Source organism: Nycticebus coucang, chromosome 5 (genome assembly GCF_027406575.1).
Source record: "Nycticebus coucang isolate mNycCou1 chromosome 5, mNycCou1.pri, whole genome shotgun sequence".
In the NCBI taxonomy this organism is placed as follows: domain Eukaryota; kingdom Metazoa; phylum Chordata; class Mammalia; order Primates; family Lorisidae; genus Nycticebus; species Nycticebus coucang.
This window is the reverse complement of record NC_069784.1, coordinates 102,641,914-102,661,147: the sequence shown is the minus strand read 5'-3', so window position 1 is coordinate 102,661,147 and position 19,234 is coordinate 102,641,914. Positions and strand designations below refer to the sequence as shown.

General features: G+C 40.6%; 1 protein-coding gene across 1 annotated transcript; it reads right to left on the bottom strand.

Annotated features, from left to right (window-relative positions):
- Positions 1-3,117: 3,117 nt before the first annotated feature.
- HEY2 (hes related family bHLH transcription factor with YRPW motif 2) lies at positions 3,118-15,012 on the bottom strand. Its single transcript, XM_053592660.1, has 5 exons — positions 14,733-15,012; positions 12,738-12,816; positions 12,531-12,614; positions 9,217-9,298; positions 3,118-5,244 (listed from the first exon to the last, which is right to left on the bottom strand). Exons 1-5 carry the CDS (start codon positions 14,813-14,815, stop codon positions 4,559-4,561), a joined length of 1,014 nt encoding a protein of 337 aa, XP_053448635.1. The 5' UTR covers positions 14,816-15,012; the 3' UTR covers positions 3,118-4,558.
- Between the last annotated feature and the right edge of the window lie 4,222 nt (positions 15,013-19,234).

Below are 19,234 nucleotides of genomic sequence, written 5' to 3'. Positions count from 1 at the left end.
GCATAATAATATCATCTACTGTATAAGACAATTATGTGGCTTAAAGGAGGAAACATTTCACACACTTAGCATGAGGGTTACTTAGCACAGAGATCAACAGAACATATTAGCAGTTTAGTACACATTTGATTTTCTTTTTTAGACCCGTGTCTTACAGTGGATGGTAGTTCTGACAATTATAGCAGAGGACCCAATTCCTGACTAATGCCACTCTTTTCCTTTTCTTTGAAGTTAGAAGTGAGGGAGCCATGGGAAAAAGCACCACCTGGTGCCTGGAGAAACATTCCCCATATGCCTCTGGGTGCTCACATGAGACTGCCTGTGTAAGCTTAGGGCTTTTCTTCTTCTTAAGATCTTCCATCCAAGTTCAAAGACTTATCCATCCAAAGAATATGAGCTATAGTCATAGATTCTGATGTCATGTTTGCTGTAAGGCTTTGTTGCCTTACTGAAATCTTCACAACCTCGGTCATTGCTCAGATCTTAAAAGAGTTGTAAGGGGAAGTCAAGTTTCATTCTTCAGTAAAATGCAGCAGAACTACTAGTAGTAGTCCCATTGGGCAATACAAAGAGGAAAAGTTTTAGAAATACATCTATCTTTAAATCATTAGGCTTACAAAGTCAATAAAGATTCTCTGATTTGACTAAGACTGTGTCCTGAGACATTTTTAAAGTCAGCTAATTCAGCCACATTTTGATCTGCATACACCTCTCGCCATGAGTTTCCAAAATTGCATTTATTATGAGTCTAATATTGTATTGCCTCAAATCCACGATGCATTTTTAAATTTTTTTCTGGTAATTAAGCAGTACTTTATGATTACTGTGGAAAGTTATGTTGTTCTTTTTCCTTAAAAAGTTATGGTTCTTTTTCCTTAAAAACTGATCTTCGATTAGTAGTGTATCTTGTAACCAATGGAATAAGGAATATTCACTCATAGGAATAAGGAATTAGAAAATTATACTGTGTTATGATGATGTTATCTGGGGTAATTATTCTTTGTGATAATTCAGTGATTGGCAAAAGGAAAGATTTGAATACAGAAGAAAAGATAATCCAAAGTTTTCATTATGTTTGATAATACATGTGCACAGTGGATATGAGAACCATCAATCTAGTTAACATTTGAACATTTATGTCTCAAGATTACTTTAAAAGTCCATCAGATATGAGAGGAAATATTATATTTGTAATAACAAGAGGTCTGAGGAAGAGAAAGAGACTCCCCTTCCACACCAGCTCCCAGAAATCCCTTTCTTCACTTTCCCTCTTTCTTTTGAGGGTCCCTGTGTAGGCAGCCATACCTATCACTGTCAGTCTGAAGGACTGGACTTTCCTGTGCTACCGTATAACACTTATGTACAGTACAGTGCTGGGCACACTGTAGTTATTCAATAAATACCTTCTGGCTCACGGATGTAAAATATAAAACTGTGTTCTGTTTACACATATGCATAGCTGTTAACAGTTGGGGAAACCCAAATTTCTAAAAAGTTCCCTTTTCTCTTTTATCTTACTAAAAAACCTTTGAATTAATTTTAGGAGTAACTTTTACATAAACAAAAACCACCAATAAATCAAACCCTAAAAGTTCTTTTTCCCTGTAACAATTATAAAGGCTCCTTTAGTATTTTGATAACAAAATAAAAATTACTATACCTATAGATATAATGTCACCTTTGGAGAACACTTGGATCACAGATGGCAAACTCAGTGGTTAATTTAATATAGCGAATTGTGATGTTAAAAGCTGAGGATGCATAGACCAATTAAGTAGAAATGACTAAAACTACTGACAATGATTACTTTTACACTTCCTATCAGCCATGTGGCAAGTTGGATTGCACATATTTCAGTCAGTTAAAGTGAAAAATAATTGCCCATATATAACTGGGAAGAAAAAAGCGAGAAAAAAATAAAAGAAGGAAGAGAAAAGGATGGAGGGAAGAAGGGCATTTATCTTAAAATATTTAAACCAAATTAAAAAATAAATTGTGATCTTTAAAAGGCTTACACTTGAAAAAAGATGCCTTCTGACTGCAAACACTACAATAGGCACTAAATCAGGTTTTTGATAATAAAATAAAATTTACATGCCTGTTATCCACAAATTATGATTAAAAAGCAAACTCCAACTACTACTAAATCAATTTTCTTATTTGCTGCGTAATTCCATTAAAGCTATCTGAAGATAGAACCACAGGGCTTGGAGACAAGAGCAATAAGGTGATTTGTTTTTGCACCTTTTTTTTAACCTACTTACAGACAGGAGAAATTAGGTAAACTATATGCTTGATTTTTCAAAACTAAAACAATATAAAAGCCTTCCTATTTTTTTCTTTGACAAAATTGACAAGCATAACGAATACATTCTTTTTCATTCTTATCATGTTGTTTGGCCCCATAGCATCAGGAACTATAATGGTTTATTTTAGGTTTAACTGAAGACAGAGAAATGCCCACAAAATTTCCACAGCCACAAAAGAAATCGTCATTGAGGTATAGAGGATTTAACCACCAGGATGCAAATAAAGAAGGTGCCAAAAAATGTATATATATTTTGAGGAAGAAAAAAATACTGTATTAAAGTTATAATACTCAAGTCACGTTTGAGTTCTGCGATTAAAAGAAATACAAGATATAACATACAAGATAACAAATGTTATCAGTATAAATCGAGTATTAAAATTTTAATAGTTTTTTTCTTAAAATGTGTATACCTTTTTTTGGCACCCTCTGTGTATGCCTGTTCTGTATATGTGATGTTTTAAAAGTCTACAAATGTTTTTTGAGTTACAAAATATAGGACACATTCTAGCTTATTATCTGGTATTTGGTATCCACTCTCATTGGGAAGTCTTGTATTTGGACTTTTTCAAGAACCCTGGTTAAGAATAAAAGGCAAAGGAAACTGATCACTACTTGCCTCCAAATGTCTTACCTGCCTATGCTTATGATTTATAAGATCAGATAAATGTTATTTTCAAGTCAGCTCTTAATTATATGATTTTGAAAGAGAGAAAGAAAAGCCATAACTTAAACTGTTAGTAAAGGAAGGCCTCGCTTGAAATTCACATCAACTTTCCATTCTGCAAAGCAATTCATTCACATGAAAATAGTCAAAAAGGACTTCATTTAATTAGTGATATGTAAAGAGTCTTGCATAGAAAAAGGTTACAAAGTAATGTAAAAAGGACCAGGTACAGTAATTTTAAAACAAAAATTTAAAAGTATAGTTTTGCATAATGTTTAACATTCTTGTAATGTTTTATTGCTTTCTCCACACAGCAGAGAAATGAAGTGCATAATACATGCTGTGTCTTTTATCTTTCAAACATAAAATCTTATGTGCTTGATTTCAATGTATTAAAGAGATTATTTTGTCAAAAAAAATTAAAAGAAAAAACAAAACCACAACACCGTATTTAGCACTAGTCTAGGCATGGACAAAAATAATTTATGTACAGCCCACTGCATACATTCATCTTGCTTTGGGATCAAACGCAACCATTACCTTGACAAAGACCTTTAAAAATCAGGGCTTTTCTCTTCCCAATGCTCTTTCCTATCTTATCACCTCCAGAAATGCAATTTCCCCCCAAAGGTGACAAGAATAGATGCTGAATGTTATCAGGAGAAAATGAAAAGGATAAATATATAAAAGTAGTCCAAATGAAACTGAATAAATTAACCCAAACTCGTATAAACCAAAGAGTTTTCAAGTTGGCATGGATCAAACAGCCTCTGGTGGGCACATGGGAGGCGACAGCTCCTAGGTGCACGATATAAATGTAAGCTTTCAATAAAGAAGCACCATATTTTGAGCCATCCCAAGAAAAAGTGCCTGGGGGCTTGCAGGCAGAGCAGAAATGCTTGTTAATCTGAGCACTAAAGGAATAATTGCTTATACCAATGCATTGGTAAATGTCGCCACTTGGCAAGTCTGTACAAAGGAAACAAACTAAGATAAAGGTACCTCTTTCAACTTGGACATTATTTTCAGCAATCCTTTTGACCAATAAAACCTGTTGCTTTCAACCCAGTACTTTTCTCTGGCATTGTATGAAAATTTCTGCAGCCTATAGCAAGACTTCTATACTTTTCCTTCCTTAACCTACCTTCCGCCATCCTCTTGTGCAACTGTTACATGTTCAGAAGAAAACTTCCCTAGCTCAGGCACTTATGCAACACGAGTTTTCCCCCCCATCTGGTTTTAAGAGAATTCGGTCAGGGCCTTTTTCTTCCCCCATCCAGGCATACTGATGTACTGCTGAATGGTACAGTCCATACATTTTCCAGGAAACTTCTAAATGGAAAAGTTTTCAAAAGTTGCTGATGTCAGTTACCAAGCTGCCTTACACAAACAAACAAAAAAAAACAAAACAAAACAAGAAAAGATAATACCACATTTCCACTCATGAGGTTTGTGTCTCAAACAGCTTTATTGTCCTGTGCGATCTGTAGGCATCGGCATGTCTGCCCTCAGGGTGCAGAGGTTGCTAGCTGACTCTGAAATGAAGGACATTCGGTTGCTAGTGCAAGAAGTTCAAGGAGAGTTTAAAAAGCTCCAACTTCTGTCCCCCAGGGTCGGTAAGGTTTACTGTTTGTTCCACCGCTCGTCTGCTGAGGACTGGACGTGGCTGATACCGACAGGGGCGGGCTGATGGCCGTTGCGGCCGCCACGGCGGCGGCTGCGTTCGGGGGGAGCATGGGGAAAGCCCCCGCGAAGGACAGAGGGAAGCTGTGCGCGGCTGCCGTGGCTGCTGCGGCTGCGGCATGCACCGTGGCAGAGAGGGACAAGAGAGAGGTGGAAAGAGGTGGCACACAGGGGGCAACACTGCCCGTGGCTGGCATTCGGAGGGCAGAATCTGCGTGGGCAAACGTGGCCGTGAGGAGCGCAGAGCCGTGGGCAGGAGGCACTTCTGAAGTTGTGGAGAGGCGACAAGGGGTTGACTCCGAGGTGTGGAGTCCACTGGGTTGGAGCAGGGCTGCGGGCAGATGGTGGAAGGCCGCGGCCCAGTGATGCGGGTGGAGGGGGTGATGGTGGTGGGCCATGGAGGACGTCATCGCCGCCGCCTCCCGCTGGGAGGCACAAGTGCTGAGATGAGAGACGAGTCGCACCCGCAGTGGATCCGAGGAGTCCAGGCCCTCCACGGAGCTCAGGTACCTTGCCACTTCCGTTAGGCACTCTCGGAACCCGATGCTCATGAAGTCCATGGCAAGAGCGTGTGCGTCAAAGTAGCCTAGAAGGGGGCGTCAAGCAATGTGGGGGAAAGGAGAGATTGAAAGGCAGAAATGGGGTGTGGGGGGAATGACAGAGTCAGGGAGAATAAAACACTCACTGATGTTCTGCTCTGTCCTGCAGAAGATTGAACTTGATAATCCTTTCTGAAAATATTGCCTATGGGTTTTAATTTTGCTGAAGTTATTAATAAAGTGTACTTTGCGACTCACATGTGTGACAGCTCTGGCAGTGCAATATGCTACACTCATTCTTGAAATGCAAATCACAGTGGCGGAAAAATTAAGAACATCCGAGTTTCAAACACTTCCAGGGAAAAAAATGGTGTCTCTCCTTCTGTGTTGTGGGATAGTGAAATTCCCCAGGAAACGTTTTCATGGAAATGAAGAGCTCCAGTCTCTCTGTCTCTGTCACAGGAGTTGGAGATTAAAGGGCTTATCTGAAACATCCTTACGCTCTTGGCATTTTAACAGACCAGCCAAGTGCATCTTAGCAGCTTGAGAACTTTCCTTAGAAATGTGCTAGACTCTCAATAAATGCACAAATGCTTCTTGACTTACAATGTTTTTTTATCAACAAAGTGAAAACATCTTGTCATAACTCCGTATGAAAAGGTTTAATGAAAACAAGATGATTTTTTATTTAATTTGATTTAATTTGGTTACTAATTTGAAGATCTTATTTTTTTGGTCAGGAATATAAGGTTGCTTTACTGATGTGAATTTACTACACTGTAATTCCTAGTTTTTCTAAAGTTCAAGTATATATCTCCACCATTGGTAAGCTTACTTTCTTCTGGCACCCACCCAGGAAAAAATGTGTGTTCATTGTGTAGTGTGTATGTACACACCCCCACATAACATCCCCCATGTGTTACTGCCACAAAAATGGCTAACTCTTGGTCAGATTCATTACTAACAGATTCTCTTTCCATTCAGAGATAATATATTAGAACAGAAAACAGTAACATCTGATTATTAGAGTGCCAGTTTAGAGCACAATGATAATCAGACATTTGGGGAAATGTCACCCACTTTGAATGAGTGAACTCTGGTATTTACAAACATGTCCTTTACAGATTCTTTTTCCTTGGCAACATGTTAAAAGTAATTTTCAAATTAAAAGTTTAGCCTATTTACTTTTGGTAAGTCTGTATACCTGAATAAGAAATGTCACATTCAAATAAGGTTATTTCCATCATTTACTATATTATCTCTTTTATGTTTTTGCCAACCAAAATATTACCTGTTTCGTTTATCATCTATTAAAAACTAGGCTATCGTATTCTATAATCAAAGCACTTTGAAAAGTAGTAGTTAGATATATTCAAAGTCCTAAAACTAGAATTCTAGTAGAAATTTGGAAGTTTAAAAAGGTATCTGCATATATATTATGTAGAAACTCTATTAAGATAGAAACGAAGCAGAATAAAGCTGATATAAGACAATATCTTAAAATGTGGAAGGAACGAAAGCAGTCAATTTTCTAGTACTTTGGCACAGTTAGCAAACAAAGCCCCTTGGATCTGGAGGAAAAGCTACTCTTGAAGAAGAAGCCTCTGTGGAAAGATTTCATACTTCAGTGCTCAGGGTTCTCTGTAGGGCTTTGGGGCTTCTGACCTCTATGAGAGAAAGAGGTAATGACACACACGGAGTCCAGAAATCCAGAGGGACTTAGAAATTTAGGTTAATAAATCTCTAGAAACTATTAAGACGGACTGCAAAGAATAAGTCAACAGAATATTCATTAGTGGCCATGAAGTAAGTAAAATTTGTAGTTTGCCAGTTATGCTGTGAATCCTCTATTGCATCTTAAGGAATATATATTATGTAATTCCTACCCTATTATTAAATGCAGAGGGAGATGATGTTGAGCACCTGTCTTCTATGGATGGACCTTGGGCCAACAATAGCACATGTGTCCACATCACTTCCTCTGTGCTACAACTGTTCAATGGCTTTAAGTGAATTGACTCATAACAATCTTGGGAGGTGGACACTATCACTGTACTAATTTTACAGCTGATGTACTGGGGCTCAGAGAGGCTTAGTAATTTACCCAAGGTCACACAGCTAATAACTTGCAGAGTCAGGATTTGAAATCAGGCAACACAGACCATGCCCTTCCTCACTACACTTTGAGGCATTTGGAAGTCTGCTAGTGTTAGTCCAAAAGGCCTTCTTAAAAGCCACACATTCTGTGCAATGACCTCTTTAATGACCTGGCAGTCAGGCGACTTGTATGGAACCTGCTTGGAAATGTCCACAAACTATTCTGGGATGAATTTTAGAGCTGTTCAGGTAGCCAAGAATAGCAACTGAGATGGAACTCAGTTTTTATACTAAAGCCTAAGAACAATATTCCTCTTTAGAAGTACAGCTCATGCCAAATATTTGAAACCCTGATAAGAATACTTAGCCTTGTGGCTAACAATGCCAAGGGAGGAAGACTAACTTTTCTTGCACCATTGCTAACTCAATGACAATCCTAACATCCTGAGATAGCAGTTGTAGAGACAGAATCTGGGGCTGGAGAGGCCTCTGGAGCTCACTCTTCTAGTGTAGGTCTCAAAGTAAAGCAGTGTATTTCTGTTTTAAGGCAAATTCAAGTCACTGCCAAACTGGGCTGGATCACTGTCTTCTATGATTTAATTCAAGTCTCTTCTATTACTTAGAATGTCTGCATCTTAAACCACTCTTTACTCATTAAGACAGTTTCTTAAGAAGGCACAACCTGGGATAATGTCCGCTTCTTTGTACAATGGTCCTCCCTGCCCCAACACACACCACCAGTAAAAGATGGGTGTTATACCAGGAAAAGACAGGTTAACCTCAGAACTGATGTTCTACAGGTCCTAAGCAGTATGGACATGTAGGAGTTAAACACTTAAATAGTTCCAAATTAACTGGTAAATGGCTACTTCCCTCCAATTCCTTGCCTCTGCCCTGATCTAGGACTTATCTACTATGTAGTAATAGGTTAATGCTGAGCACAGCGAGGCCTCCAAGAGGTAGTAGCAGCACCTAACCCCTTGTGATACCCTCTCTTTATTCAGTTATTAAAATATATTGAATAACACCCTTGACTAAGATGAATATCAAAGGCTTCTATGAAGGATGATAATGACACCAAATGATAAAATCAAGTCTGAATGATGTATGCACAGGTGGGATTTTGAAATTTGAAGGAATATTAGAGTTTTTAGGATCTCAAGTTTATTTTTAGCATAAGATGAAAGTCCCTCTCTTAACCCCTTGATAGAACTCCTCCTAAGTCACTGTCCAGTACGGAGGATATTTCTTTAGGGCACTGGGCCCAGAGTGCCTGCTCCTGTCTGCTCTCCCTAGGACCTACTCTGCTCCATTAACGGTGTCCAATACAGAGATTTACTATGTGAACTTCAAATGTTCTTTTTACTCTAAATCCAAGAGGAACTTGTTCCTGAAAACAACAATGAAAATAACGCTGGAGTTGCTTCCTTTGGAATAGCTAAATTATTTTGTGTCCCTACCTTGATTTAATAATGTAGAAGGAAGAGGAGGAGGAAAAGGAAGAAGTGAAGGGAGAAAAAGGAGAAAAAGAGAAAGAAAGAAGAAGAGAAAAGGATCACCTCTAACCCCTTGTTTATGTTTGGATGTTTGTGTGTTTGTTTTTTCTTTCTGTACAGATTCCATCATGTGCTTCTTAAGTCCCAAACAAATCTCTGACCAGTCTGCTGTGAATGAAGCCTTACTCCCACAGTATTATGAAAGCAAACACAAGCCCAGGGTCAAGTGCTTCTTTTGTTCCAGAAGTTCTTTCCCACGAGTTCAATCCTGCCATTAGCATTGATTTCCACAGCTTTAATCTGGGACCGCCTAGCTCAGCTTGTTAAAGAACCGTTCAACTATGACTTCCTTACAACATTAGAGAGGAGGGAGGGAAATGAAAAGAGAAAGGTAGAAAGGGGGAAAAGATGAAGTCACCAACTTACCTTTACCTCCTGTTGCCTGAAGCATCTTCAAATGATCCACTGTCATTTGCAATATTTCAGCTTTTTCTAACTTTGCAGATCCCTTCATAAAGAAATTATGTTGTCTCATTAGTCCTATGAAAACTAATTTGGAACATTATACATTGAATTTAACATTACTATTTCAATTTTCCCTCTCCGTAGTAAATTCCAAGTTTAATTTTGTGACAGATACGAATTCTTTTCAAACTTTACATGATAGCACTATGATGTATGAATGACACATTTACCATTTAAAATTTTAAAAGCTAAAAAGAAGGCAAAATAAATAATTTATTATCAGAATAATTAAACTTCTAAGATAACTCCACAAAAACCACTTCAACTGCAAAAATCTCAAACTTTGCATTAAATTTCTATCTTGATTAATAATATATTTTATTATGGCATGCATATCAATAGTCTTATGTAATGCTGAAGTCTAGATGAATAGTTGTATAACTCTGGAAGATTAGGAGATAGGACTTTAGCAAATTATTATGAAAAGAAGATCTTTCAAAAATAGAAAATTTGAGTAAGTCCTTAAGGGTATTTCATAGTAGACCACAGGTAAGCAGGGAAATAAGAAAGAGAAGACTTTTAAGAGTTTTTTTTCCTCCAAAAATCCTTTTATCATAAGGACACTTGTACTAGACTGTTTATTGCAGCTCAATTTACCATTGCCAAAATGTGGAAACAGCCTAAATGCCCACCAACCCAGGAATGGATTAACAAGCTGTGGTATATGTATACCATGGAATACTATTCAGCCATTAAAAAAAATGGAGACTTTACATCCTTCGTATTAACCTGGATGGAAGTGGAAGACATTATTCTTAGTAAAGCATCACAAAAATGGAGAAGCATGAATCCTATGTACTCAATCTTGATATGAGGACAATTAATGACAATTAAGGTTATGGGGGGGGAAGCAGAAAGAGGGATGGAGGGAGGAGGGTGGGGCCTTAGTGTGTGTCACATTTTATGGGGGCAAGACATGATTGCAAGAGGGACTTTACCTAACAATTGCAATCAGTGTAACTGGCTTATTGTACCCTCAATGAATCCCCAACAATAAAAAAAAAAAAAAAAGAAAAAAAAAAAAAAACAAAATGTGGAAACAGCCTAAATGCCCACCAACCCAGGAATGGATTAACAAGCTGTGGTATATGTATACCATGGAATACTATTCAGCCATTAAAAAAAATGGAGACTTTACATCCTTCATATTAACCTGGATGGACGTGGAAGACATTATTCTTAGTAAAGCATCACAAGAATGGAGAAGCATGAATCCTATGTACTCAATTTTGATATGAGGACAATTAACAACAATTAAGGTCATGGGGGGGTAAGGAAAAGCAGAGAGAGGGAAGGAGGGAGGGGGTGGGGCCTTGGTGTGTGCCACACCTTTTGGGGGCAAGACATGATTTGCAAGAGGGACTTTCCCTAACAAATCACTGTAACCAATCAGTGTAACCTGGTTTCTTATACCCTCAATGAATCCCCAACAATAAAAATAAAAATAGGGATGGAAAAAAAAAAAAAAAAAAAGAGTTTTTTTCCTCCAATAACTACCAGCAGGTGTCACTGTGAAGTCCAAGATCATAAACAAGAAGAAATAATTTACTATTTACCTGGGAAGCATGATAAACACTTAAGGATTTTTTGAAACTTTTAAAATAGTTCTTAATGAAAATATCTGGAAAAAAATATTTTTATGTTCCTTCTTTTCCCTTTTAAAATAAAGCAACCTTTAAAACCAGCTGAAATACAAATGAACCATCTGTAGCTGTCTCAGGGGGCTGTGGTGGCTTCTAATTTCCTGGAAGAGCTGAATATAATAATTATACCAATTTTTTTTTGAAAAAGATACTAAGGATTATTTCAAGTTCCTATACTTTACTTGTTTTGTGAAAATTATCAGCACTTGGGACACAGTGAGAGTGCCAGAGTTACTTAACTGCTCTACTGAATACTCTTCTAATCATATTGTGACAGAGCCAGCACACTATGGTTGGTAGCCAAGCTCTGCCAATGGGAAGTTCATGTTTATGGTAACTAACTGCCAAACAACTGAGGTTTGCTTTTAAGGTTCATTTTAAGCCAACATTTAAGAAAAAAAAAAAAATCATCAAACTGCTCCTTACAACTGTAGACATTTCAATACTCTAAACTTAAAAACCATCATTGATTGCCGGCATTTTCATTTGCAGCCTATGGTCACTGAAAATGCTACTAATCAAAACTATAGTTTCCACATTATATTTAGGATATTAAAGACAGAATCAGCATATAGAGTGGGTGTCTTTTTTGTCTTAAAAATGTACAGTCAATACTATACTAACCTTGTAATTTTGTCACCATTCAACCTTTATATAAGCAGTTTCAGTGAAAGTGACTAATAATTGAAACTGGAGTTTCTGGATAATTTCCAAGGGCTTTGGAAGACTTGTTTTATAATGTTTATGTATTCATGAATTAAACAACAAAATGGAATAAACAAACAAATGCTGTTTTATACACTATTTGAATTAAATTGAAAGTATTTTCAACAAGGACATGCTGTCATATCCTTTGAAGGAGCTCTTAGAAATCTGTGCCATTAGCCATTGCAGTAGGAAAGAAACACGACTTTTCTAAAACAACAAAGGAAGATTCAAACATTTGGCTTTCTATTTTTCTAAGTGTGCAAAATCTTTTTTTTTTTTTGTAAAGGAATATTCAAACTATGAAAAGGAATTTTTATGACTAATTTGATTTTTACCAACTTTCCAAAAAGATGTCCCAAATCAAACATCATTCTATTAGCCCAGGGATTAAAAATGAAAGCAAGTGGTTTGGTAAATAAATTTTATTAGTAGCATTATTTAGGAAAATAGAGCTACAAAAGTTTTGGTTATTTCCCAATTAAAAGATTACTTTTTTTTTTTAACAGTTTGAGAAAAAATATTTCACATATGATTTTTTTTTTTTTTTGAATACTACATGTAGCATAATTTTAAACAAAACCACTACTGGTATTCATAGAAAGAAAAGAGAAAGGCTTAACATTGTAACCCTGAAGGGGAAAATAAGCTAAAGAATGGAAATGTTTTTCAACTTCATGATGGATTATGTTTTTAATAGATTTGCCACAAGAAAGCATTTTATTGAAATAGCTGCTCTGTGCTACATCAGGGCACATACACCATTATTTTAATGAGCTTTAACAAGAACCCACATTCCCAGATGAGAGAATCAGATTGTTTCAGCTTTTTTTTGGGTGTGGGGGGGTCTGAATGGGAGAAACTTACTTGTTTTTCAAAAGCCGTTGGCACCAGTCGTCTCAACTCAGATAAACTGTTATTTATCCGATCCCGACGCCTTTTCTCTATAATCTATCCCAAAGAAAGCAAAATAACCAAAGTGTATGAATACACAAATGATAAAATTACTTCAATGGAAAAATACAACTGTTCCACATTAGGCTGGATTACATGAAGTGAAAAAAAATCACATACCCCTCTCCTTTTCTTTCTGGCCATAATCTGAGATGTTGTTGTTGGAGAATTCGATCTAATCACAGAGCTAGTACTTTGCCTATGAAATAGGAAGAGCAAGTCAGGTGCTGCATTAACATAACAATAGTTTCTTAGAGATACTTGGTGGCACCCATTAAATATCCAGAGGATTTCACAGTTCAAGTCTGTGTTGCTTTATTCTTAGTTCTTGCTTCACTCTTAACAGACTTTCCTTTCAGCCTTTCTGCCACTTTTCAGGTAGGAATTATGTGTTATTTAAGAAAAGGATTTTTATTGGGACTCCAGATGCTAAATCCATGGGTGAAAATGTCACAGAACATTTACTTTAGTTTCCCAGTGAAATAACACTAGGGTGAGAAGTTAGATATTCATATTTCCTAGTTTCACTCATATATATTTTAAAGTCAAGCTCCTCTAACAGCATCCCTCTTCTTCCTTCTTATCAGGTATACTGAACAAATTAGTACCACTTTTTAAAATTAAATAGGTGTTAAGCACTACTGTCAAACAGATATACAGTTATTACACCTCAGAAAGTTGTCCCTTGGTGCAATTGTTAAAATAAACAGAAATTATCTTATTATTTCAAAACTTCAGTTAGTCATGATCTTACCACAGAAAAAAGTGACCAATCTGATGTTTTGTATACCAATATTCCAAAAGTAAGCTCTAAGTATAGCACTGATAAGGAAATTAAAATTAGGTTTACTACTAGGTAAAGATTTTACTTTGAAAATGAAACTGTAGGTGTCTCTTAGCCTTCAATCTCGGCTTAAATCTCTAGAAACTACAATCTACCTTGAGTTTACTCATGAAAAAAATATTTTTATATCAAAAGTTCAAGCAAAGGATTATTTGGTCCCAAAAGTTTTACAATACTTTCTGGTTTGTATCTGTTTCTTTTCACAATTCGTGGACACTATACTTCTTTATGTTCTCAAATGTTCCAAATTCTTGTTATTTGTTGTTTTTCACTTTAGAAATGTTGCACACACCAGGTTATTACTTCACCTTCTCACTTCTGTATCTTATTTCTGATTTAACTGTCCCCTTCATTCTCACTTTTTCTCTACTGGTTTCACCTTTCACGTGACATCTTCCATTTTTCTTTTTTTTTTTCAGACCTCATTTCTTAAGATGACACAACACTTCAATAATGATACATCTGAAATGTTGCAAACGTTTCACGTAAATGACTTTGCTCTTGGTTTGTACGTGTTAGAATAACAATATGAAAGAAAAACTGCTTTCCAAAGGCAGGGAAAATTTCCCTGTTTGAGTGACAGCTGCAGATAAATAATTAAGGTGCTTCTGGGGACGACAATTAGAAGCAATTATCATTTGACCCTCCTTGGCTCTAAAATGTCTCAGTAATCTCCCTCTGTCACAGGAAAGTGGAGGTCTGGCTTCTGTGATCACGACGCCAATCTTTTCCAGACTCGAGAACAAGCAGTCAAAGAAACGATGCCCTTTCCGATCTTTACATCAGTCACTCCCTCCTAGAGCGTATGCCCAGTCACACACTATAACCCTGCAAATCTCAACCTACTTAGCCTTGACATCACAGACCGCTTTAATTTCTCTAAAAAAGCAAATCGTGATTTTAGCTTCTCTAAAAATTAAAAATCAAATTGTTCGTGTTTTAAGAGTATCCCAAATACAGTTTTAGTGGCGGAAGCGTCGCCGGCCACCCGGACGTGCCTGTCCGTGCACCCCATGCTGACAGCCAACTCCTGAACTCTTCCTTTCCGACGAGTCTCCCATCATCTCCGCCCCACCCCTATAGTGAAAAGAGACATCCCTCGCCCCACCCCAAGCCACGCTCTGCGAGCGCCCACCAAAGTCTTTCGGTCAAAACTTCCCTCTCATCCGCCTGCTGGGGAGAGAAGCCTCGGGACTTCCAAGGAGCAGCTCGTGCACAAAACTCCCCTACACCCTCGGGCTCCGGCCAGCTCCCTCCAAGCCCGCGCTCACCCTGAGTAATTGTTTTCGCTCCCCACGTCGATAGTCTCATCCAGGTCGCTCTCGGAGGTTGTCTCCTCGCAAGGGCGCTTCATCGCGGCGAAACTCGAGCGGGGCGCAGCCGGGCCGAAACCAAGGACGCGGAGCGGGGCACAGCACCGGCCCCGCCGGCCTCCTGCTTCCCTCCCGTGGCCTCGGAGGCGCGGCTCCCTCGGCGGCAAGCTCGGCTCCCAGAGGCTCTTTCCCACGCCGCAACCCTGCACCGCCGCAAGAGCCGGCGCCGGCCACGCCCCCCGGCGCGGGCGGGGCCACCTTGCCCGCCCCCACCCCACGCGCAGGCCCGGGCCTCCCTTCGGTCTCCGCCTCCTCGGAGGTCGGCGTGGCTCGCGATTGGCTGGGGCGAGGGGGCGGGGTCGAGCTCGCCAATGCCCGCCTAGAGGTTCGAGCGGAGGCGTGGGAACGAGGCCGCAAACCTGCGACCCGGAGCTGGCGCGGGCGGGCGGGAGAGACCGCGGCGAGCGTGAGCGCGGGCTGGCTAACTCCTATTCTGGAAGCGCGCGGACTCGGCGGGACGGGCGGGGCGGGGCGGGGCGGGGCGGACGAGGGGCGGGCTCCGAGCCTCGACTTTCCGCCCTCCTCCGCGCGCTGCCGTCTCACTCCTGAAGTTTCAGTCCTGTGTTTAAAGAATAACCCCAAGCGCGTGGCTAAGTGTGCGCGAGCGCGTGTGACGTCCGGAGGCGCCGTGGCTTCTCCGAAACGCCCCACTCAGCTGTCCCTTGTCTGGACCAAAACTGCTGACTGGCTGACCCGAGCGGTCATATTTGTTCTCTGGGGCTTTTGAAAACCTTAAATCAAAGTTGCTTTTCTCTCTGACAATTCCCAAGGCTACCTCCGCGGCCTCTGGGCTATGGACAGATAAAGACGGGAGTTTCCCAGACCAGGTACTTAACCGCTGGCGGTCGGAGGGTCTGACAGGTCCGCCACGATGCGATTTCCAATTTGTATACATCAATTATTTCCATTTGGTCTTCGGCCACAGGCCCTGTGGATAGTAGATCCCGCTGAGTACACATGGGACTGGAGATGTGTCTACTGGGAAGGCAGGAAGGACCAGAGCAATGATGCGGGTATTTCAGTACACAGTTTTAGTAGGTTTTCGAGTTTGAGTGTTTTGGGCTTGGAATATGCAGATAATTGCCTCAGTTCTCCCTCCAGTCCCAGTGGCTTGTTGCAGTCGCAGCTTTAGAGTTAATTAGAATCCAGGGCGTGAAGATTTCGCGCTTGAAAATTGAATTTGTTTTCCAAAGTACTAATTCGCGTCCAACAGTTCTTGCAGCAATGGAAAACTTGGGTTATATGAAACTCTAGCTGTGCTTTCAAACATGTTTTCAAGCTGCGTTTTCCCTCCACGTTCTGTGGGACTTTGAACTGGCCACGACACTATGCCTCTGCGAGGCCAGTAATTGAAACCAAGCCGGGGAAGCCGGGGTTGCTCGCCGGCCACCGCGCGGCTGTACCCGGAGACGGCCGGCGGGCTGGTTGGGATCCCGCCTGAAACTCCACACGTGAGGCGGAAACAGCTGCGTGTCAACAACCACAACCCTTGGTCACGGATGGGTTCATATCTCTCTGGGGATTTGCTAGGGCGTCCCTTCGACACCCCCGTTCTTTCCACACATAAGACCCGAGCTGGGCAGGCAGGAGAAGGGGAAAGGATACGACGTGAAAAGACGGGACCGGGCGGGATTTGGGCTGGGGGAGATGAGGAGTCGGGCCGGCGCTGAGGACCTGTAGCCAGCAGGTTAAACCCTCATTAAGATACCAACCCCCTTCCCAACAGAAGGAAGGGGGGTTGTGCGGTCCCCACTGCGGTGCCTTCAATAGCCGTGTGAACAGAAACCCGAGATGTTTCAGCCTGACTTCTGAAACTTAACCCCGGGCAAATCACTTACTCCGCGAGGGCCTAGCAGGGCCTGGCGAGGCTAGATAGGGTTTGGGCAGGACGGCGTGGACCGCGGGGGCAGTGAGCCCCGGATCTGCTGTCAGCCGGCGCGGGGTTCGGAGGCTCTGCTTGGCTGCAGCGCTGGCGGTCTGAGCGCTGAGCGGGGCAGAACTGCCCCGACACCGTCCTGACTACGGGTCCCTGCAATCCTGCTGACAGGGATCCCGAAGCGCTCGGGTAGTCCGCCCCAATTCCCAGGCCCGAGTGCTCTTGACAGTTCGGTCACCGCCACAGGTGAACGCGCCACGGTGGACCAGGCGCGAACTCGACCTCCACAATTACGGTGAGGGTTGCAGGATTTTTCTGAAAGGGAATACCTACAGGTACAATTCAGGGTTGCCACGAGAGCAATTAGCAGGCGCTTCCAAACGCCTGAGGCTAAACCTCAGATCATCCTTGAAAAAAAAGTCCAAGAATTCGTCCTCCCGCTACTAGTGTATTTAATTACAATGATTGCTAAGAATTGCAGAGGGAAATGATTTGCTTGCAATAAAGTAGCAAGTGGTTAAAGTTTTTCCATATTTGTCTTTTAAGACTTAACCGCTGTACTGTGTTATAAGGAAAAATATAGCAAGGGTGTTCAAAAGCACACACGGACTTAATATTGTTTAAACATAGTTTTTAAGCAAAAAGTCCCGGTTTTTAAAGTGTTTAAAACAGTGCATGGTACATAGTAAACTCAGTGTAAGTCTGTTAAGTGAAAAACGTATATGGCTAAAGAGCTCAGCATTTTGAACACTATCAAGAGAATATGTTTATTTATCTGCAAAATACTTAATAGCAGTTAGGGAGCACGAGATTTTTCCTTCAGATCTTTTACATCTCTCAGGTATTCCATTTACCTATGCCCTGAAAGTGCCTTCTCAGGTCAGAAAGAGAAACCCAGGCAGGAAACTCATTAAAGCGCCCCAGCAGACTTATAAAAGATTGTGGATTGGAGGTGGGGAGTGGGGTGAGGTGATGTAGGGGTGGCGTATGCGGAGCGCAAGAAAAGAGTGGGGATGAGAGAACGGAGGAATTTCAAGCCTCATCACCCCTCTGCTACATCCTTTTCAGCAAAAGTTGGTTGAAGGCTTACTGAGAGCGGGGGCAGAGGAAAAGATGTCCGCCGGCAGAGCAAACTGAAGTTCTTTCCTTTCTTTCATTTTTAAAGATTTGTACCGTGAATCAATTAGACTGAAAGATACCAGTGATTTTCTTGGAAATGAAATGCCATTAGGACAGAAAGCCCGGGGGAGGACAGATCTAAAGAGAATAGGGGAAGGAAGAAAGACTCAGTTTTTTTCCCCCTGAAGTTGGTCATCTCACCTACTTTTGTGATTTAACTCCCTTAAATCACAAAAAAGAGTGAGAGTGAGATGTCGAATGCAGAGATCTGGAAATACAAGATTCTATGGTTTTCCTTCTGACTCTTTCCCCACCCATTTAATATAGTTACAGTTTTTGCACCTGTTATTGATAAGTTTGGCTATCTTGACCAAGTCTTGTCCCCCAAATTTTGAATTTTGTTGCACAAACTAATGAAGTCATTGCTTCACTGTAATTCTAAAACTCCCATGCAGCATTTTGGGAATGTGCTGGGGATCTTTTTTCTTCATTAGAGCCTTCTAATTTTTCAAGACCAATTGTCACACTGCGTTATTGTTGCTCCTCTGAATCCATTGAGATGCTGCTTCAATCACTTAAAAAACGTTGGCCACTCTGGTGTTTGGTTGGCTCAGAAAATCACCAAAGCACGAGACCATTTAAAAAAATGTTTTAGTTTCTCAGTGAAATAAAGGCAGCTCTGTTATTTGAGACCTTTATGTTAGTCTGAGAAGCCTAAGTGCAATATTTGGCTCCAGCTGAAATATTATAGTTATTTGCTAGGCATTTTCTTGCAAAAGGAGAACAAACAGGTTGCTCTGAGAATTGTTAACCTATTTGCAATTGCTGGGCCAGGTGACAAGCGTGTGGGTATCTGGGGGCAGCCTTGTTGGGCTGCCTTCCCTGACTACAAAGCTATTGTGAGCTGGCAGTGCCTTATAATGTATGAAAATACTGTGTCCTGGGAGTGGAGGCCAAGGGCAAGATTCTGGTAAATTTCAATACCTTTCCCAACATCAGGCTGGCAGCAGGCAGGCCAACCTAGGGTCACTGACAGGATTTGCAAGCCAGTAAAGCAAGACAAAGCTGAAAGCAAGGGCAAATTTAGATCCGCCAACCTTGAAATCATGGCTAAAAGAGAGCTGCTTCACCAGTGAACAATTTTTCCTGCCTGGTCAGCCACACAAAATGTGTGGTATTTCTTGGGTTGCCCCAGTAGGTGCTACTTAATCGTTACATCAGAAACTTCAAGGACGGAAATCTAAGATCCAAATCTCCCCTTTCTGGAAGTTAGGATGTTTAAATAGATCTCTGTTGTTAAAGAGTAATTTATTTTAAAACTTTTATTTTATGGTGTTACTAATGCTTAGACCATGCCCAAGGATGAAGATTAGTTTAATTTCAGGACCTTTGAGAAGAGAATCAT

What these genes read in the sequence shown, in the direction of transcription:
- HEY2 (XM_053592660.1), bottom strand. Translation starts at nt 14,815, where the DNA reads ATGAAGCGCCCTTGCGAGGAGACAACCTCCGAGAGCGACCTGGATGAG. An exon ending in CCAGAAAGAAAAGGAGAGGG is followed by an intron (nt 12,615 to 12,737) that starts GTATGTGATTTT and finishes TCTTTGGGATAG; the next exon opens with ATTATAGAGAAAAGGCGTCG. An exon ending in CAACGGCTTTTGAAAAACAA is followed by an intron (nt 9,299 to 12,530) that starts GTAAGTTTCTCC and finishes TTCTTTATGAAG; the next exon opens with GGATCTGCAAAGTTAGAAAA.